General features: G+C 35.0%; 1 protein-coding gene across 42 annotated transcripts in view; it reads left to right on the forward strand.

Moving 5' to 3' along the window:
* The window catches only part of CLIP-190 (Cytoplasmic linker protein 190), a 32832-nt gene that overhangs the window by 1430 nt on the left and 8156 nt on the right, over window positions 1-23246 (forward strand). For 4 of the 42 annotated variants that reach the window (XM_086835140.1, XM_086835146.1, XM_086835166.1 and 1 more), the window contains 7 exons: window positions 12681-12743; window positions 20763-20918; window positions 20982-21197; window positions 21258-21423; window positions 21480-21657; window positions 21874-21939; window positions 22898-23008. In XM_086835140.1, the coding sequence (XP_086691266.1) occupies window positions 12681-12743; window positions 20763-20918; window positions 20982-21197; window positions 21258-21423; window positions 21480-21657; window positions 21874-21939; window positions 22898-23008 (956 nt within the window). Of the gene's footprint in view, window positions 1-75; window positions 266-5579; window positions 6050-12680; window positions 12744-18645; window positions 18766-18886; window positions 18929-20762; window positions 20919-20981; window positions 21198-21257; window positions 21424-21479; window positions 21658-21873; window positions 21940-22897; window positions 23009-23246 lie in introns of those variants that run through there. The other 38 variants (XM_086835132.1, XM_086835137.1, XM_086835133.1 and 35 more) reach the window with 23 other exon arrangements.

The following is a 23246-nucleotide window of genomic DNA, read 5'->3' on the forward strand; positions in this document are numbered from 1 at the left end:
AGTGAAAGTAAAAGAATTTTCTTAGATAATAACTTCAAATATTGATTACCTTAGGGGGCCTCGAGAATTTTCTTCTTTCTCCTATCGTCACCCTTGAAACAAATGTCACAAAATGTATTCGTTGTTCAAACTTTAAATAGTTCAAATATTCTAACATATACTGCAACATATACAACAGTCTATACATTTTGATTTTAAAGACTCTGTTGGTAATTCAAGATGGTTCAGAAGAAAGAAAAAAGGATTAAAGATAAGAAACATAAAAGTGAGTTAATCAGTCTTGTTTAACACTTGCTATTATTGCTATTATTTTAATAAGATTAAGCTATATTTTTTATTGAAAGAACCACACAAGTATTCATAAATTTATAATCGTACAAGAATATATTCTTACGTTCTTCTACATCCCAAAACTTTCTTATTTTGAAAATGTACACAAATTCGACTTACATTCTTCTCTATTTCCAAACTTTCTGCTTGTAAAAATGCACAAAAATTCGTTTTTACATCTTGGTCTGAAATAAGTCGTCAGTAATTCCGGTTTGAACCAACTGCAAGCAATTTGAGAGACACCCACACAATTTTGCTATATAGTATATCTGTACTAACCGACTGCAATGATCTAATGGCAGCGATGGGGCACCCACACAGTCTTGCTTAAAAAATATATAAAAAACTGACCCCACCCACTTTAAAGTGCACTTTTTGCACTACATTGAACTTTTGTTTTTAAACTCTGTCGGCAAAGCAAATTCCACTGAAAAAAGAACCAAATTCTTATTCTCATTATTCAAAAAGAAATCAACATCATTTGAATTAAACTGTACACTAAACTTGTAATTCCAATCGTCAACCGTTTTGTTTTGTAAACAAATGCTTCAGTCACTCACTTATTTAATTATTTTGGAACACCAACGCGTTGGACGAAAATAAACAAAACAAATTGCCGCCCACTCTCTATCATAATTATAGCTGCCCCGAAAAGTGTTTTTTTGGGTAGGAGAATTATGGCCAATTAGGCAAGTGCTGCTACCATTTAATTGATCCGCCCATTGTCTCACATTATTCAGGCACGTAACCGCAGCCGTCAAACAACCGGCGACCCACTAGCCCATATAGCAAACGATCTGCCAAATGATCCATCGATCGATGGATCGATCGAGGGGTTTACCATTTCGCAGACACACGTTCCATATCCGATTGACGAGTCTCAATGCAACCGCAAAAGCGTAGAAAACCTAACATAAAGGGAAAGAGTTACCCAAAATAAACACAATAATAGCGATGTAATATTGTTGTAGATTAAAATTGAGTCACGAGGTGCAAATGCGTACAGTGGGCGTGAAAATGATAGCAATCATGGGAAAAATTCACACGGACCATTGTAATATTATTATTGTGTTAATTATGCAATTATTTATTATAGTTTTCATTAGGTATTTACTGTATTAGCTTGGCAATCATTGTTGAAACGTAATCAATTTGATATAACATATTTGAGTAATTTTACCATTGATGATTATGGTATTATAATTTTATTTGTTCAGTTAACCCAGTTTAACCCAACTATTATTATAAAAGCCTAGTTTTATTGGCAACCATTGAAATGGCTAATTATATAGTATAGAAATTAATAATGCTTGACCTAAACTATGAAACTGAAAGTGAATTAATACATAATAATTATTAACTAAGCAGTTTAGCCCAGCTTTGACTCGTGGAATTGTTAATTTGACTGAAGAATATGTTTTATCCATGTCTAAAATAATTTTTGCTAATCAAGCAATAAGCTTATGAGGCTGTTATTAATTAGGGAAAAGAATTGGACATTACAAAAGATAGCAGAAATGTATAATCATGTCAGAAATGTGCTTGGTGCTTCTCTAGGAATTCTACTTTTTTTTATAGTCTTTCCACTTAACTCTACTAGCTATAAAGATTAAGCTAAGTGAACGCTTTAATCCCCTTGCCAAATCCACTTTCTAAAAAATCTCTCGCTAACATTCTGAAACGGACTGTTTGAGTCGCTGCCAAGACCTGTCATTTATTATCTCGCAAAACACTCAATGTCACACGACCGAGAATTCTCCCCGAGAAAACCTGACAACCGGCCGGCAATCTCTCTTTCTCCGTCCTCTAATTGAATTTGTTCTATGCGATGACACAGAAAAACAATATATACACCGAAATGATGCTGTAGGTATGCCTCTGTGTGTTTCAGATACTTTGTGATGTTTTTCTGTGCTGCGCATTTGATGCCTTGTTCCGTTCTGAACCGATCTGATATGATCGTTGCGGTCGATGGTGAAACGGCGCCCGTGGATGAGCTTATGTCACTTTTATTGATTTCGATCGGAAACAAAAGTGGAGCCTCTCTCCCACCTTTTAAACGGAAAGCTCATTTGTCTTGGCATTAAGATAGAATCGGGTCCGGGATCGAGGTCTAATGGATGAGCTCTGTCTCGCAGGGGGATTACTCCATTCGATTCTAGAGCCAGATTGAGACAGTCTGGCTTTTGTTTTGTTTACATCACCAATTTGCTCAGTGGGAGAGTCAATATTGATGTTATGATTAACCACTTTTTGTTTTACTTATTTGACTTACCTCCATTAAGTCGTTAAGATCGGTTTAATTGGCGACACGTGTTGAATATTTCAATGGAAAGAGTCTCTGGTTTCCCCTTAAGAATATCCATAGATGGATTGAAAGGTATATAATGCTATAAATTATATTTCGCAAAAATTGCTTTAAATGTGAGTTGAAAGTATAAGTTGTTACTTTTATTTCAGCTTCCACAAGTACGGAAATTATTTGATCCTTTAAATCATGCTTTCTTTTGTATATATTTTCTGTTAAGAATTGTAGTTACTTTTCTCTGCTTTTTAAATAACTTTTTGAGAAAGCATTTCCGCATGCACCTTTCTTAGATTTATTTTTTAAGCTGTTACACGAAAAATCTAAAAATAATTGACGTAGATTAGCCTGAAAAGCTGTCAGGAATTCAGTAGTTTTAGCTCACCAAACAAGTGTGTATGAAAGTCTGCAATTTCATTTAGTTTTTTACTACTTGAAAACTTGAAAAAATAATTAGGCACGCATCGTCGGGCAAACCTGTGAGTCAGTTCTTATTAAAGCCACTTGAAAAATTAATTTAATTCAAGTGGCTTACGATTGTGGTCTAGTTTTTCTTTAATTATCCATTTAGAAGCTCCTTGATTTACTGCAGAATTGTTTTAATTATATTGAAGTTATTTATATAGATTTCATACAATTTATATAATATACTAGCTGTACCCTGCCACGTTTCTCTGTGGCATATTGTGGTTAAGAGGGCACTTCTGAATACATCAATGTTCCGGCAAAATCATCTTCCTGGCATTAGGTGAAGAAGGCAGTCAGAGTTGTCGCTGGCGGATTCAGGACTCTTTCTTGCACATTTCTTTCTGTGAAATAGATACGTTGACCATTCTCCAAATGGACTGCCAAGTGAACTAAAGCTGGATAGCGTTCATGAATGGGGAACGAACAAATTCTCCATGCAACCTCGTTGCTGCTTTTGTATCTTCCAGCCTGGTATTGAGATATTTCATCGACAACTCGTACTGCATTGCTGTCACCATTTTCTGCCTGAACACCAAAAACTGTCATATCGCTGCCTTTATTCACGTACTTGCAGATATATTTAATCGATTTCACGGAATTGCAATATTCTACGTTGATGTGCGCTTTGTATGATTTTGACAATAGTGGTGAGTATGGAACCACCCAACGATTGTCTACCTCAATATCACCAATTCTCATGTTTAAAGTTGCTGAAGTCCCTCCATCTTCAGTTGACCGTCTCCTATACAGAGGATATCCATCTTCCCCTGTTACGGTGTTGGCTGTAAATGTTCGAGGATATCGCTTGAAACACTTCCCGTCTACCATGCTTGGTGAACTTCGGTTGAGGGTACCACATGGGCCATGGATCATGTTCTTGATGACAACTGCATGCAAATCTGTATCAACCTCTGCCCGTGGAATCTCAGCGCATATCACATTGTCAATTTCGTCTGGAGTAATTTTATCATACAGCCAAATCAGTATGTGCGCATGCGGCAATCCTCTCTTCTGCCATTCTACTGAATACATCCAGCACCGCACAGATCCAAAAACTCCATGTTTCACAATGAAATCCATCAGTGACTTGAGCTTTTGTCTAAAAACACGGGCTGTGATGTCATGCCTATCCCTATATGATTGTCCAGGAAATAACTGCTGTACTATCTCGTCCCAAGCTGGATTGCATGTGAAGGTGATAAATAAATCTGGTCGGTCGTAGCAACGAACATATCCTATGGCATCTTGAGCATATTCATGCATGTGGCGTGGACTACCTATGTATGAGGATGGCAAAATCGTGAGCTTTCCAACGTTGGTTGTATTACGGTCATTCATCACAGCATCCCGCAAATGGATATATTCCTCGGACCGAAGTTTCTTCTGATTCAATCGGAGGAACAGCAAACGTTGTTTCAATTTTTGCATACATATCGACAATGTACTGATGAAACAACTGACGACATTTCAATATATGATTGCAATCGGTCCTCCGAACCATTAACCTGTATGAGTAAAAGTTCATCGCGCAGCCGCGTCTCTCGGATGGAGGCCCGTTCTTCGTCAGTCATATTCGTAATCTTACGTCTTTTTGCTTCTGTATTGCGAATACGACGACCCAATCTCGACTTCTTTGGTGGCATGACTTCGTTTCTTACTGAACCTGAACAAAAAATAAAATTTGTATCTCCAATTTCTTCTTTCAATATGTTTTTAATGTTTGACAGGAAATGCTTTGATTTGCTTGTAGAGGGCGCAGTAGTAGGGGCACGGGAAACGCTAAAAAAATAGATATATTCGCAACCGCAGATAAGCTATCAACATCAAAAGTAGTCAATAACCGAGCTGGAACCTCAACGCATGTTCTCTAAAAATTTGGGCATAAACGGTTCAGAACTTTTCAAGTTTCTTCTTTCAATATGGTTTGAATGTTTGACAGGAAATGCTTTGATTCAGCTAGCTGCCTGTAGATGGCGCAGCAGTAGGGGCACTTGGAATCGCAAAAAAAATAGATATATTCGCCACCGCAGATAAGCTATCAACATCAAAAGTAGTCAATAACCGAGCTGGAACCTCAACGCATGTTGTGCCAAAATTTGGGCTTAAACGGTTCAGAACTTTTCGAGTCTATGAAGGATGTAGACACGAACAGAGCATTTTTATATATATAGATTCATTAAAAGTGTTTCTTTACCTAAAAAACTCTCTATAATTAGGCTCGATTTATTCATAAACAAAACATTCAGAGACACCCAATTTATGCTTACAAAACCTAGCCAAAAACAATCTATAAATTTCAAAGTCTTAACATATCTTTTTAATGATTTGCCTGATGCGTTTGCTGCACTTATTGAATAAAGTGCTAAAAGCCATAAGCTTTTGAAAGCCAGACACAACTGATAGATAGAGCGATCAATCAATATCGAATCGAAAAAAAATTGAGTATATAAAATGTAGCCATGTGGCAACACTTTCTGTTTTGCAAAAATTTATGAAACGTACACGTATCCGTGTAAAAGTAAAAAATAAAAGCAATTTTTTAACGGCTCTCAAAAAATAAAAACAAACGAAAGCGCAGAGGCATTGCCACAGTGTCTGCTCGTAAACACTGGCCAACAAAGCTGGGGTTTCGGATCGTTCGCTCTCCGCCAACTTTGAGATACTTCAGAGCGAGCGAGAGAGCTGCAAAAGTATCTGAGAAGTTCGCTACGCGACTGCCGCTCGCCATTCGGTTAATTTCAATTCAGTTACTTGAACGACTTTTCGCGAGGCGGACGTGCTCCACGCTCCACGGGATCGCAGCTCAGATGGCAACCAATTGAACTTGATCGGCTCTATACTATAGATTATAGTGAACACGCAAACAAAATTGAAAAATCCCCCCAAAAAATAATAAAAGCGAGCTTTAACAGAGACTAAAATTCATTGTTATAAAACACACAAAAGGTGAAAATGAAAATACAAATTCTGAATATATAAATTCTAAATAAAACAATACAAAATCAGGCTGCCAAAAGAACTGTAAAAGCAAAAGTTGTGTGACCCTTTTTATGTCCTTGCAAGTGCCCTAAAAGGAACATTTATTTCCGATACCTTATGTTTGTGTTTTTGAAGATATTTTTGGAAACTTTTATTTTGACAGTCTTTAACCTTGGTCTTGTCTGTGCGATTCACTTATAATATTTCCATTTGGTAATCAAATTTATTCTTTTGTCACTCTGTGAAAATGATTGCCAGACTGTGATTTTGCTTTCAACATTCAACGTGGCCGCTCATCAATATTTATTTACTTACTTCTTTTTGTGTTAGCCAAGCCTAGAATTATTAAAGTTCTTTTGTTTAATTAGTTTTTATTGCATTTAGCGATAAGATATTTAGTTGGTGTTTTCAGTTATCTTTCTTTTAAATTAGACCATTTTTAGTTACTTATCATTTTGGTGATTTATTTATTCGTGTATCTCAGGGCTTGGCCCATTTTATGTTGCTTTTGTGAGTGTCAATTTAATGGCCAAGATAATTTGGCTAACGGAAAAAGGGTCAATAAATAATATTCTGAAATTTCCATGACTTTTATTATCATGTGACTAAGTTTCAATACAATTTGAATGGGATATTTGACAATTGAATAAGGCCTGTGACAGGTGTTGTGAAGGGAAAATTGTGCAGATAATTGAATGCTGTGATAATAGAATTTAAATGTATTTTAACTTGAAAACAATAGATAATTATAGTATAGTCAATTGTGACATTTAAAGCTTGAATTTATAAAAAGATTTTTAGTTCGGAAATCATAGCAAAAATTTAATACAGCAAGCTTGTATTCATTGTAACATATTATATATTCAAACGTGATGCATTTCATAAGATATTTTTCCTTAGAAAAAGTTTCTTTTGTTTGGTTTGTTGAAATAGGGGAACTTACAACTAAGTAAAGTAATAAACAATAAATTCCCAAGACAACATGGCCTTTGGCATTTACTTCACTATGTACTTTCAGGCCCTTTTCAATTAGCCAATATCTATATACAGAGAACGTTACTAATTACAGATTTTCCGCTTACATCCGTTGGACTTGTGTACTTACAAAAGTAAATTGACGCACACAAAAATAAAAAAACATGTAAATGGGTTAAACACGCGTCCCCACTCTCATTGAAATGTCGGCTAAATGGCCGCGATAACCTTAAGGCATTCTATATCTACAATAAACTTTAAACAACAACAAAAGTTGATTTGCCGAAACAGCAATAACAATGTTCGGTTGCGGATTGTATTGAAAATTTGCGGTTAACCGCTAATTAGATCTAAAAATTTGTTTATTGCTGATCGGATATATATTTTTTTTTGACTTGAATGAGATGCAGACAAAGTCTATGCGAAAATCTATAAATAAATGTATAGAAAATGGGATGACTATCACAGCAGAAATATTTGCATATTGCCCAAGACTTTGAATTTTGATGCAATTTTGTTAGGGTTGGGTGTTTTTTTATACTCTTTGCAAGGGTATTATAATTTTAGTCAGAAGCTTGTAATGAAGTGAAGGAGTCATTTCCGACCCCATAAATCATATATATTATTGATCAGCATTAACAGCCGAATCAATCTAGCTATGCCCGGCTTAAATTTAATTATTTCAAAATTTTGAAAATTTAAAAAAAAAATCGTTAAAATTTGCAAAACAAAAATGACAAAAAATTGAATTTTTTTTAATTTTTAATTGAGTATGCAGATTTGTTAACCTAATGAAGACTAACATAGATCCGCTTTCCGAACTAAAATTAATGCTTTTTTGGCTTAGTTATGACTTTCTTAAACTTTGGTTTTACTTGAAAAATTGCCTTACAAAAAGATTGATAAATATTTAATAAAAAAAATTGAAATATATTAAGATTAGTTATGATCAATTTCCGATACAAACTAAAAGTGTATATAAACTTCTGCTTCCCGGCCTTAGTTTCCTTTCTTGTTTATTGTTGATTTTTTCGCTTTTATTGGTGGGCCCGGCATTGACGTCTTATTGCCAAATCAAGTTGGCTTCCACCGGCTAACGCTTTATGCAAATTTCAATTTTATTTAATTTTTTTTTTAGTTGTTTGCGGCTGACTTTCTTTCCGTGCGGCTTTCTTTTCACTGACACGTTCCGTTCGCATAACGCACACTTTTGTCTGACGATTGTCTAAGCATTTTAGACCAGGCCAAAAGTGTTTTCATTTCATTTTGCTTTGGCTTTGACATTGTTATTGTTAACTGGTATTTTATCAGCTCTAAATTTTTGTGTGTGTTACTGTTTTTTTTTTTGCTTCTATCAGAACCGGCACAATAACAACACGGTGGAGCAGCGATAAGAGCAGGAATCGTGTAGGAAAATACATTTTTATTTCGATTTCGCACTCTCTCTAGGCGACATTGCCAGACCAAAAATTGTTATAACTTTTGCTGTTGCCAAGACTCTATCTCTGAGTTAGAAATGAGAGTGAGAGATCTACAAATATTTCGCATGTCTGTGGAATTCTTACTCATCTTGGAAGCTGATTAGTTTATTGATTGTAGATGATCATTTTGGGAGAATATGATAAAAGATGTCGGTATTTTGCATTGATTGCCACATTTTTTTGGAAAATATAACTGATATTAAAAATAAAAAAGAAAATAAACAAGCTACCAAAGTAAAGTTGAAGATTTTAAACCGTGATTAACCATATAACACTCATGGAAAATTTTAAGTTGTATTATTACAGAGCTATCCAGTTAAATATTACTTAAAATATCACATTTTCCTAAGGAAAATATTGTGTATTTTAATATGTTTTGCATCTGCTAAATAAATGCCTTAAGTTTCATAGTTAAAAACTGGATATAACCTTAATAAAATGCACAAAAATGTAAATTTTGAAACGCAAAAGCTGTGTTATATATAAGGAATCTTAAAAAAGGTTTCAAGGCTACAGATGCTTACACAACTGGAAGCGAATTGTTGAAATATGGTGACATTGTATATAGAACTATATATATATTTATATGTCTGAAGATTACACAATCCACCTGTACAAACTGGTGGGCGTGTGGGAGCGTTGCCATAAAGCCATTTGGAGACAACACCTCGACAGTCGGATCTTCCCGATATATTTCGCACCAACAACCGGAGCTTCTGAATACATTTCTATATACTTTTTATACTCTTTATATATTTACTGTGGATCCCGCCACCGGCATTAATGATCTGTCGTCATTCCACTCAATTTAGTCGGTTTGTTTACACAATTTTATGGTTGCTGTTTGTGGTTCGTTATATTTGATTTATATAGTATGTATTTCTTTTTTTCAAGCTCCCGAGTGAGCTCAGCTTGGTGTTTGTTCTAGAATCGTTAGCATAGAGCTCAGCCTCAGAGTCTCGTGGGTGGTGTTGGTGGCGTATGAGTAATATTTGCTGTTCGATCACGTATACGCACCTTTGTCCCCGGCTAATTTGCATTGCATATTTGTTTGCCATTCATTTATGGATATATAATTGCGGTAAATGCTTTTCTTCGGCTAATTGCGTTTCACACGCCTTTGAAAATGATTTTTATTTTATATTTATTGTTTGCCACTTTCATAGTTCCTTTGCTCTTCCGCCGGTGCCTTTTACTTTTTACTTATTTTTTTGTTCACTATTTTCCATGGCAGTTTAATTACAGTTTCTTTGGCTAAACACAAATCGGTAATGAAAGGAGAAAAAGCAAATTGAAAAAGGTGTAACCACCTTTGGCTAATTAATTTGTACGCTCTCCGTACCGGCTTTTCTTTTCATTTGCCGATTATGAAATGATATTTCAGTTGGCACCTGTTTTGCTTTGAACATCACTTGGAAATGATTTGTTGTCACAACTGAGGTGGACCCCGAAGTCGGAGCCGGAGCCTAAATGCAATCCGGAGTCTTTCTCTTTCGGGTTCATTTTTTACTTGGTTTTTTCGTGTAAACAAACCCATTATTGCCTTCATTTTGATCCAAGCTCTCTTTTGGCCAGCCTTCTTTTTCGGCAGCAAAATTTTGGCTAGCCTGTTTTTTTTATTTGTTTTCTTTTTGTTATGTAGATACTTTTCCGCTTCTAATGAATTATTGCCCCTGGAGTTTGTCATGAGCTTAATGGAAGAGTTCATTAGGAAGTGACTTGAGACCGCACAAGATGGGTTTAGGTTCTAGTTTTTGAGAGAATTCTGAAATTGTTATGACCGTTTTTTTTAATAGTTTTAAGTCGACTTGACCATTATGGCTTTTCGAACCTTATGTATTGCAGAATTGTTCAGGGTTTAATAGGATTACGATACTTGTTCCTATATTTTTCCAGATTTATTAAACTCTAGATATCGAGGTAACCCTTTCATAAATCATTGTTCCGGGTATATAACCTCTCTCTTTTTGTTTCACTTTTTGACCATTTTTATGCATCAAACAAAATCAACCAAGTTCAGCTCGAATGCTTAGCGTTCAACAATTAAACAACAATTTTAATCACTTTTTTCACTCACTTTTTGGTCATTTTTCTCGTACTCTATTGTTTTGCTTACACTTCAGTGGTTTTAATTATTTCGTATGCAATAAAGCTCTAAGCGAGAACAGCAAAAGCAAAAGTCAAATAAATTAACACGTCACTTACACAATTCTCGGGGCGAAACACTTAAGACTCTCTTGAAATAGCCTCAGGTGCTAAGTTAAAATGTTCAACAGAAATAAGTACTCAAAAAAGGATTGTTGGGGTATTTTGTATTACAAAAAATCTAAGAAATTATTTAATAAAAGTGAAGAGAAAATTATACTTATAACAATTATCTGAAGTAAATCTAAGAGCTGACAAATCGACAATTTTAACTTCTCAAGAACCTAACTATTATAAATAATTACTGAAAAGTAAATTAAACATATATTATAACAAATATGCTTGAGAAATACAGAATGTACCCTCTAAAAATGTTTTTGCAAACTTAATATTTAGACGTTCCTCAGAAAAAATCCAATCTAAACCAACAGTTAACCTCTTAAATGACTTCCATTAGTTTTGATGATCGATGGATGAATTCCCATTTAATGATGACATTAATGTCCATTTCGGGTGAACTCCTCCTTCTTCTCCGTCTTCGTTAACTCTAAATAATAAAAACAGTTATAAATTGCGACACGCCCACATTTTATGTCTGCAAATCGAACGATCCATCGAAATGAATTCCAAAACCCAATTGCGTGTGGGTTGCACAACCGAATTGTTTATGGCAACTGACCAAATATAAAGCAAATTACTTTCAGTCAGCATTCTTTGCTGGCTTTTTAGCCAAAAGTTTTGAAAAGTTTTTTTGTTTAATAATTTGACATCATAAACAAATAAATAATTAAGTTGTTTTTTTCTGCTTATCCGAAGATCGAGATACACGCGTCTCTCAAAATATTAATTATTCATAAATAAATACCGAAAAAAAAGGAAAAACACTTTTGGACAAAAATATTATATGAAGCTGTCTTCTCTTGAGTTTTGCTTATTTGTTTAACTTCTCTCATTTGATTGTTAATTATGGGTAAGGTAAACAAATATTGATTGCTGGTGGGAAAAGTTAAATGTCAATTCGAAGTCTCTGGGTTCTATTATTAAAAGTGTGCTTTTATTTTTCTTATTTTTTTTATAGGTCATTAAAAGGTGTCTAGTTTCGTTCTATGAGTGGAACTTGTTTTTTAATGTTCTTGTATAATATTGATGGATTGCTGCTTTGCTATGAATATTGAATATGCTAATTTATTTTGTCTCTAAAATTTGTTACCCAAGGGAATCGAAGTGACATCAATTTTATACTCAACGAATTTAGTGTTTCACCTGAATATGTATCTAGTATCTCTAGATCGATATCTTGTTAGCAACTTCTTTCTTCATTAGTTGCCTTTACCCTATTATAAAGAATTAATTGCTGTCTTTCACATTAACTAACAAAATAAAGGCAATGAAATTCGGCAAAATATCATATGCCAAGCTAATGTGTGTCAAGTTCAAATTGGAAATAAAGAACAAGCTCTTAATTTTATTCTTTGATAAAAAGAATTCATTGAAATGGAAATTCATATTATCTATGCCATTTCTTGCATTTCCCAAGAATTATAAAATTTTCCAGAATTCGGTTCTCCACTTAATTCTTGACACTTGAGTCTGCGGAAAAAGTCTGTTTAGTTGTTTATATATATCTCTATATATCTCTTTTTTATATTACCCAACGAAAAAACCTTCACCCAAACCTTCACACTCCCAGTTATCTAATCTCTTTCAAATGGAATGTGACTCTTTTTGGGTGGAAAGGTTGATCTGCCAGGCCGACCCATAACTAATTGCCACTTTGTAGCTTACTTTTTTTAAGTTTTTCTTTTCCTGCGTTTTATTTTACCAACATTTTTCTTGGCCGCGCTTTCTTGCCCCGTTACCATGGCCTGAATTCGCTTAGCTGTAATTATATTTTAATTTTTTACTTAACTTTTGTTGCTGTTTTGTTAAATTTTGTTATGCTCACTTTGGCGTTTTTTGCGCTCGTTTCTTTTTTTGGCTTTTGATTTTATTTTTAGATACCGCCAGCATGAGTCGTGAAAGCGATGACAATTTAAGTTCGATCAATTCGGCTTATACAGGTAATTATAATTTTTACGTTTTACTTATAATTTATTGATTGCATTTACTTGTTAAATTTACACCTGTTATGGCTGGGCTTTTGCTGAATGCGTTACATTTAATCTATCCTTCCATGACATTATTAATATTTAATTAATTTTTCGTGTAATTGCTTGCTGATGTGGGCGAAATTAACACATCTGTGTTAACATCTCTTTTTTGGGCATAAACATTAATCGATACGGAATTGAATGGGAAATATATAAAAAAAAAACAAGACAGTAAGCTACCTTCGGCTTAATTCGATCACTAGGAATTAATACAATATTAATTATATCTATATTTATGTTAAAAAACATTCATTTCATTCACCTATACATTTTATTTTTACAGTTTTACATTCACAGTTTTGCATTTTGCTCTATTTTTAACCATCGTTTGTATGGCAGCTATTATTTTACACAACATTATAGATAAATATTTAATGGCTATATATTAAATTTGATGACAATCAGTTGAAAACTATATAAGTTCTAATTTTTTTTTTCTTATAATTGTCTGATCGTTCCTATGGCACTTACATATATATGTACATGAATATATAGTCCACCGATTCCCCATGCTCCGATTTATATATTAGTAAAATTATATAGAAGAATACCTCAATACTTTTCAAATAGTTTGCTCTTTAATTTGTTCAAAAACATCTCGCACATCTGTGCATATGATTCCCAACAGGTTCTAACATCCCCGGAACGAAGTGACTTCTACCGGCCAAGTATCAGAAATGTGTTCTTACAAAAGTTGCAAGTCATTGTTTATTAGTGTTCAAAGTTAGTAACTGATCATACATACTTATTGGTCATACATACTTACTGGTCATAGACACTTACTGATCATAGGCCATAGGTAATTACTGATCATAGTTACTTACTGGTTATAGATACTTATTGTTCAGAGTTACTTACTGCTCATAGTTAATTACTGATCATATTTACTTACTGGTCATAGATATTAGCTATTAGCTAAATTAGCCATTTACACAGAATAGCAAAAAGGAAATTGAGTAGTAGTAGCTTTCTCAGATGTCTCATATCTTATCTGGATTGTTTACTTTCATTGACCTGGTAATTAATTTTCATTTCATTCACAGTTTGTATACACCTCAATGCAATTGATGTTAACCCTGAAATCCAGACAGTTTCTCCCTCACTCCCCCAACTTTTAGTTCAGTGATCTTAAATACAAAACCGACCTTATCTACTTGTGTATGCAACATCTTTCCTCGATCAAGTATAATGTCAAAACAATCCCACGATCTACGATAGCTTACTGATTAGATCTCTGTTTCCATTCATAGAGCCCAATCAAAGGCCTATCAAAGTCCGCTATGATCCGTCATAATTTTAATAGCTTTTTACCTTAGCCGTAGGGGAAATCCATTAGGCTAAAATCGTTTTTTATAGACGACTAGAAACATCCCAGAGTGTTCATGGAATGTTCATTCAACTGATTGCCCTTCTGGCACATGTGTGTTTTTTAATTTCACATTCGAAACACGTTCTAAACTTAAACAAATTTTAATTGTAATGCGAAATACGCGAGTCGAAACTGAGGCCCAACCGGTTGGAAATATATATATTTTTTGGGTATTTAGTATATAGTATATATCTATAATTATAATATATGGGACACGCCTTTAAGCGATCAGCGCCAGTCACGTAAGCATCTTCATCTCTGGAAAACCAGTTTTCTATTTGGTGAAATTCTAGTTTGTCGCCCCAAGATTCCTGTTGAAAACATTTAGCATTTCCAACAAAGGCGGCCAATAAATATTTATACAAAAGCTATTGCCAATGCAATTATTGTCTGTTCAGAACAATGAGCAGAAATTAAATCAATTGCGATAAAAAATTGCATGTTCAAATTGGTACAGTAAAGCTTACAAAAGTTAATTTTATAGCATCAGGAAATGTGAAAAAGATTAAAGTGGGCTTCGTAACAGCCACACCCCCTTACAAATATATATTTTTAACTGAGATATTTTTACTTGGGAGAGTGCTCATTAAAATCTTTACTGTAATGTAATTCCCCGGAGCTTGAAGCAGCCCACAATGATCAGGAATCAGAGATCAGCAATCAGCAGCGAGAGCTGCAACCGCAATAGCTAATAATCGGTTTTTGTCGGCATTTCCCAAGAGAGACTCGGAGATAGATTTGCATTTTACATGCCAAAAAGTCATGTAAGTCATGCACAGTCCAAGCTGTGAGTTAGTACAGAAACTACTCGATTATAATGTGGGTATCCAAAGCGGCGTTAAAAACTGGACAGAAATTGCTACATGGGATAGGAAAATACACTCAGAAATATATATTAAAGTTACTTGTATAATTGAATTCTTGGAATAATGGGAATATATAGGATTAGGAATACAAATAGGTTCCACGACCATTAAATGCCCGGCTCTCTATTTGTTGCTGAAGGTCTTAGTACGGATTACTATCTGAGATACAGATTCTTTAACTATTTCAACAGTTTCACTACATTTTTACCTTCTATATATTATATTTTGATATTAGCTTAGATAACAAGATCATCAAGTGTTATAAAGGAATTAAAATAGTTACATCCAGAGATAAGATAGTAAGTAAATTAAGACAATTGAAGACCAGAGTTAAGATAATGATTAAATTTAGAACATTGACTCAGGTTCATGTTAAATAAAAGCTTTTCATGTATTTTCGTTTATCATTTTAGATAATAAACTTAAGTATAAATAATGAAAACAAAAGATTACTCTTACACATTAGTAAGACTATATTATTTTATAGTATACTACTTTCAAGTATTTAAAGAATGTTTAAAGAACCATTACATTTTTACTTAAAATTTGGCAAACATCAAACTCATCCCCAAGTAATTTATTTAGTAAAATTCTTAAAATTTTGTTCACTGCTTAAACCCACATCCATTCGAAATGCAAACCGATCAGAACTGCGATGACAACCCACACAGAAAGAAGCTGGTGGAGATCTCAGGGAATCAAGGGGCAGACGGTCCAGGGAGACCTGCACACAGTTTAGTTTAATTAAATGTTGTTTAATCATTTCAAAAGATAATAAGCTATTGACATGGCCAGCGCTGTTGGCTGATTTATCACCGGTCAGCGCGCGATCGATCCGCCATAAATGGCTGGCGAAATATTTGTTTTCGTCTATCTATCTCTCTTGGCCAGAAAAAGCTTCGATTTGGCCAGAATCAGAGTCGTGAGCAAAGTGGGTCGTAGCCGGCCACCGGCCGCCAGCTGCCTTTTGGCCAAATCAACATTGGCAACTGGCAACTGGAAACTGGCAACTGGCAGCGCAACGTCAGCGTCGGCGCCACACTCCACTTGGCCCGAACGGGCAGCGGTGCGCTTTGATGATTCATCTGCGTATCTGTCAGATACACGAGTTCATTAGCTGCGACACTGAATGTCAACTGCAAGGAAATTGTTTGTCATCTATGTATGTGCGTGCGTGTTTATTTTTAGAAGCCAGAAGCCCCCCCCCCCTTGATGACGACTTTTCACAGTTAAATGTTGAAAAATATTCACGGTTTAAGGGGGAGAGGCTAAGGGGTCCTCTACTAGCGAAGGTAAAGTCAAGACCAGTCAAGTCGAGTGTGATTTATTGGCTGGCATTGGGCATTACATAAAGCCAGGCCAGACAATCGCCACAATTTTGAGTTACAGATACATCAATGAGATACAGAACGCCAAGAGCCAGAGAAAACATTAGTGAAAGTTTGTTGGCAAAAAATGATAGTAAAAGAAAAGGAAATCCCTGACAAAGGTTTACATACACTGAACTAAGTTACCACAAAAAGAGTATCCAGCATGTTACGGAAATATATCTAATTGATACTTGTTTCTCTGCGTGTAGAAACTGTTACAACGCCCAATTGTGATAATTAAAAAAAATATATAGTTACAAACATACAATATATATGATACAAAATAAATTGCTACCGTCATGATGTATAATGGCAAATAATAACAAATTGTCTTGCACGAATGCCGCCAGTATCTGGCAGATACAATTGAACCTTGAAGTTGGCTACCAGCTCTCATGTCTTGGCAATCGGTTGATTAGCCAAAAAAAAAAAACAGTAGCCAAAGTTGCAAACATCTTCAAGCTGCGAGAGCATGTATTATGTCTGGCGTGAATTACAAATATGAGCAAAAATTAAAAAAATAATAATAAAAGCAATTTCAACTGACAGAAAACACAATTAACTACATGACGTATGTGTATGGGGGCTTTCACAGATGAAAAGTAAACGGAAACCGAGAGATCGTGCAATTGAAAAACCAAAATCTTTTCTCGATCTCCTTGCTTTTGTGCAGAGCCATCTCTTTCTTTTGTGTTTTGTGATTTTAAAGCTCCTGTTGTCTGTTATTCAGTGGCTTTTGAAAAAATAAAGTTACCAAACTGTCGACAATTTAATTGATTTATGCCTATTTGTGTTTTGTGTTGCTCTGCTTTGTGGAGTTTTTTTTTTTTTTGGCAAAAGCGTAAATTGATTTTGAAAGTTGCAATTGGAAAAGAAAGAATATGGACAGATCAATATCAATAAACATGTTGACACAATAAGTTTTGGTTGTATAAGATATATATTTTAATCTGCTTTGGGTGGACTTAAAGTGTAAATAAAACATGTTGAGTGCAATGATTTTCGTATTATACAGCTGTTGTTCGTTTTTTTTTTATTGATTTATGCTTTTATTTACTATTTTTTGAGATTGTCAATTCATTTTAGATTTTTTTTTATCCTTGGGGTCAGTCAGAAGCTTGTAACACAATGAAGGAGTCATTTGCTACCCTATAAACTATATATATTTTTGATCAGCATTACAATTAAATTAATCATTAAAATTTGTAAAAAATGGAACAAAAAAATTTAAATTTTTAAAAATATGAACTGGGTACGCAAAATTTTTGAACCTAATAAAAACTAACATATGAAAACTTTCCAAACTAAAATTATTTAATTTTTAGGTTAGTTATGAGATTTTTAAACGTCAATTTTTCATATAAAAATAACAATAAATATCTATTTAAAGAATGCGAATGTTTTAAGCTTAATTATGGTAGATTTTGATACGATCCTATAAACTAAAAAATTAATTTCCTTTCTTTATAAAAAATAGTTTTTTTTTTAGCTTTGGTGGGTTTAAAAGATAGTTGGTATTTATGACTTTGGCAGGGAACTCTTTTACAAAAATATATAGTAATTACTTTGTAGTTAATAGAATATTTATTCAAGTAGATTTTTAAAGAATAAGAAATTTATTTAGCAAGAAAATGTTGACCTACTTCAGAAGAGAATGTATAAAGATACTTTAATAAATCAAATTACACGTTATAATCATATTACCAAGCACACTCCAATCTCTCTCTCCAAGTCAGATCCATCTATATATATATATATATATATCCATATACATAATCAGCTTTAATAACAGATCTCCGATTACCGTTCGTTGTATTATTATTTTTTATTCGCTGCCATCTAACCTTTACCACAACTGCTTGCGGCCAAGATCTTATTAAAAAAAACCAAGAAATCAAGCACACAAGCGAATACTACTCACGAGCTGCCAAAAAACTTTCACAACCCAAAAGAGCAAATTGGGCTTAACACAAATGCGCTAATTTTTTAACCAATACCAATATGTATAATATAACAAAAAAGGGGGAAATGTCAGTGGCCAAAAAATAAAAAAGAAAAAATGGCTGGAAAAACTTGCTTGCACAGTTAACACCCAAAAAAACTCGGCTGAAAATGCTAAATGTTAAACAACAATTGCAATTGCATTTTATGGTTATCGACTTTAACTGACTACAAATATATATAAATATAAATATATATATATTTAGATCTCTATCAAGAGACTGTCAGACGCTTTACGCGATCCTCGCTCTCACCCACATCCGATTGGGACCGCTTTTCGCCCGCTCGACGATCGCTTAAATCGGAGGCTGGAAGTCGCACATCTTGTAAGTTCGCTCGCCCGCCATCGCCAGCCAGCCAGCATGTATCTTTTATCTGTTTGTCGTATCTGTATCTGTTTCTATTTGTTTTGTTTTCGTCTCTGTTTTTGTTTTTCCAACGCCAAAGATGATTATTATCTAGAGGCCACTGGGCGACGTCGCAGTTCAGGTAAGCATTCGGCATCCAAGATTGTGGGTGGATGCACACAGCGAGAAATAATATGTTTACAACAATTTAAAAGATGGTTTAAGGAAGTTATGAAATTAAAGAAAGTTTGAAAAGATTGTAGGTTTAACTATGATATTAAAATCAAAGATTCAAGTGCTTTAAACATATCTTCTATAAATAGAGATCAGAACAATAGACACTTTTCTTTATGTGTTACAAAACTATCTAAATATTTGTTGCCAACTATTCTGTATCTTGTATCTGCAGAGCACGTTTGGTTCTAGCCAGTTTGCGCAGGTGGTTAATATTTCTATGCATCTAGGCCAGTTGCTCGCTCCTTAAATAGTCATTTGGCAGAAACATTAAAAGCACTAATTTATGGCCACAACTGTCAAATATTTTTGCCATGTTAAGGAGCCTGCAAGAAGGCATATCTCTTTGGCATCTTCGGTAGCCCAGAGTATTGTCAAGTTAGCAAAGCTTAATGAGCCACTGGAAACGTGTTCAAATTTACCTCTCACTGTGGGTGTAATTGCGTCTCTAATGAGCCCAGATATTGCTGTGACAATATATACTTTTTGCTGACTCAACTTGGTGGAAGTCAAGGACGGCACTCTAGGGTTAACTATGCTGATTTTATTATATATTATTTTTTTATATCAAATTAAATTGGCCAAGTCAATGGATTAATGAATTTGGGGCGAAATCGTTACGGCTTTAATGAAAAATAAATTGAATGGAGAAACTTAAGCCATTATAATTAATTAGGAAATATTAGATCAAGGTAAGGGATTTATAATAAAAGTTAAGCTGGAATGATTTCCTTTGAGTTTAGTGAATGCATTTATCTGGCTTATGTTGGAAATCTTAAATTAATTATCACTAAGCAAGCTAATTTTAAAAGAAATACAAGTTGTACATAGTATATTTTCTAAAATAACTTACATTGATTAATGAGCTCAAGGAAAATTAAAATAAATATTATTCCCTACTAAATAAATATGCAAATAAACCACAGCAATAAGGGGTTTTATAAATATTCATAATAAAAACTTGATATTTACTTTAAAACTTTTAAAAATAAATCCCTATGATGCAATGCCATATCATTTCAATAGAAAAGTGATTAAACTTTATCTTTAAATTAAAAAAAAGTTACATTTTCCTATTTTAATTGCAATATGGAAGAGGAAAAAGTCCCACAAAATTGCAATTTTCAGCGCCTATCAATTTTAACAACAACAGAAAAATAGGAAAATAATGTACAACTTGCCATATCTAATGGTTGTGGGTGGATGCAGTCAACAGCAAAATTAAATTAACTGACACGACAGCCAAACTTGGCAAAATGTTGTTATGACTTCATTGAGCTGCATGCAATTTTTATTTCGCCGTTTTTTTCTTCTTATAATGCGCTTGTTTCCTGTAATTTTCCACTTAATGGTTTTCCAACCAAGACTCGTAAAAACCGCTTTTAAAGAATACGAAATCTGAGAGTTCTTGGGTTTTAAATAGTGGAATATTAAACAGATTGCAAATGTCAAGTTTACACAGAGCTTAAATCCGTTTAAAGATATTCATTATATGCGGGGGTATCGGTCTATGGGGATCGTTCTCAATGGCTTTCCATTGAGCATGCGATATGCAAATTACCAAATGACATCATATTCCTCCAACTGGAACACATGAAAAATGAACCGTATTTGAGATAAATGAAAACGCAGTTCAAGCCAATTTTAGTAGTTTGTCTATTGTATATATTGATTGATGACTTAACGGCTGAAGTACTAATGGGGACCCCCCAACTTGATGTTTATTTCCCGCCACAACACAGATCACAACAGCACTGTGCTGACAGCAAACACCGAGCAGTTCATCATTGGCCAACGGGTGTGGGTCGGAGGCCTTCGTTCCGGACAGATTGCATATATTGGAGAGACACATTTTGCCCCCGGCGACTGGGCAGGCATTGTCCTCGATGAGCCCAATGGTAAGCAGTGAATATCTATTAGATCTCTTACAGATTATATTAATATTTGTGTCTTTTCTTTAGGTAAAAACGATGGTTGTGTATCGGGCAAAAGATACTTCCAGTGCGAGCCGAAACGTGGCATTTTCTCGCGACTCACGCGTCTCACCACATATCCCATGTCCGGAGCTCATACTCCGACATCGCCTTTGGGCAAGAACTCGCCAGACAGATCACGCACAGTTTCCCCAACAGCGAGTATTCGCAGCTCCATGCTACGTAGTCCCGGAGTAGGCGGCAGTAAGTCTACGTCTAAGGAAAAGAGTCCTTCAAAGATACAATATCGTTCCTTTCTTTTAGAAAATGGTCTAACCGTTGGCGATCGTGTGATTGTCTCTTCTGGCTTTGGCAGCCGTCCTGGCATCTTGCGTTACCTGGGGGAGACACAGTTTGCTCCTGGCAACTGGTGCGGCGTTGAATTGGACGAAGCAAGTGGCAAGAACGATGGTGCAGTAGATGGCATAAGGTACAAACTCGATGGAAAGCTTCTCCACAGCAATAATCACGTTAAAACCCTTGCAGATACTTCGAATGCAAACCCAAGTATGGTGTTTTTGTGCCCATTGCCAAGGTCACCTTGTCGCCGTCGTCCAAGAAGACGCGTCTATCGAGGACAGGATCAAGAGAGTCGCTTACATCAATTGGCACCATGAATAGCATTGCCACCACAAATACGTCGCGCATGCGCATGAATGCTCAGGTATAAGCGGTGACCCCCTCTACAGCTACAGCTATCCCCCCCCCAAAACACACACAAAATACCGTTTGCAGTTGGTTCTGTTATTTGTTGTTTTTAATTTTTTTAAATCTGACCCATTAACTTATTTTGCTAATTTATATCCCGAGCCCAATACCCCCCATGGTACTAACGCGTTCCAATTCTAATCGCAATCCCACACCTTCGTTCCGTTCCTAGCAGCGCAAGTCGATCACGCCAGCTAAGCCCATAATAACGACGCCGAAAAGCCAATTTTCCATGCAGGTATGCTAAAAAAAAGTACACAAAAAATGTATGGTATTCGCTGTTGGTTTTTTCCTTTTTTTTTGGTTTAAAGAGCTCTATATGTAATGAGAGCTGCATTTGCTGTTAGCTTGTCCAATCTATTAACGTTGAAAGTTATCTAAAACTATTTACAATATGATTAATTGGTGAAAGAAGTTGAGATATATATTTGTATTTCGATTTGGTCTTAACAAGAATTGAAAATATTTTAAAATTTAAGAAAATATGTAGGTGAATGGTTTTTAAATTTTATTCTTATGAATCTATTAAATATTTTTAAAATTGTTCAATTTATATTAGCTTTCTGTATTATATTAAGGAAATACCCACCAACTTTCAACGTTAATTTGGAAACACTTGCAGTAAATTTGTGAATTAATCCTTAGATTGTAAGCGTACAACTAACATAAGAAACTAACCCACACACAAAACATACACACAACACACACACACACCCAAAACAACCCCACCAAAACAGAATATGTAAATTAATAATAAATGTATGCCTACGAACTCTTGATGCAATTTATGCCATGTGTTTGAGTTGGTTTACTTTTACTCTTTATATTTCACAATGTAAAATAATAAATATATTTCAATATTTCCTGCACGCTTTTGGCTGTTTAAATGTTGATTGTTAAATGTTTTTATTGTTACTGCTATTATTTTTATTTGCATGTTTGTTCGCTGTCAACGGTATATTCTATATATATGAGTGTAATGAGTGTCCCTTATGCTACACCCTGCCGCACCCTGTTTTTTGTACATACACCTATCTACACATCTCTATATCTTCTATATGTATATTCATATATGTACATATATGAATTATCTTCCTGTACACTGTATATCGTATTGTCTTAACTCTGTGTGTCCAGGCATTTCATATAAGCTTGCTTTGTGCTCTCTGTGCTCGATCTTTTGATCGATTTTATAGGACCTGCTGCGCGAGAAGCAAAACCATGTGGAGCAGTTGATGGTGGAGCGGGAGTTGGACCGCGAGGACGCACAGAACCAGGCGCTGCAGCTGCAGAAGAACATCAACGAGGTAATTATCTTCACCGATACCATGTACGCACCGCTGCCCTATGCGGACAGATCGCGACCCTATCGACCGCCCAGCGGCAAAAAGGGTACGATGAGGGTTAAGCAGCAGCAGCAGCAGCAGCATCTCTGGGTGCCCACCACCCTGAGCAGCTGCATCACCACACGTACAAAACCAACAATTGTATCAGCAAATCCAACAGCAACGGGCAGGCAACCTTTGCAGCAGCAACAGCAACAGC

Source organism: Drosophila serrata, unplaced genomic scaffold, assembly GCF_035046125.1.
Source record: "Drosophila serrata isolate PLE 108 unplaced genomic scaffold, ASM3504612v1 contig_275, whole genome shotgun sequence".
Classification (NCBI taxonomy): Eukaryota; Metazoa; Arthropoda; class Insecta; order Diptera; family Drosophilidae; genus Drosophila; species Drosophila serrata.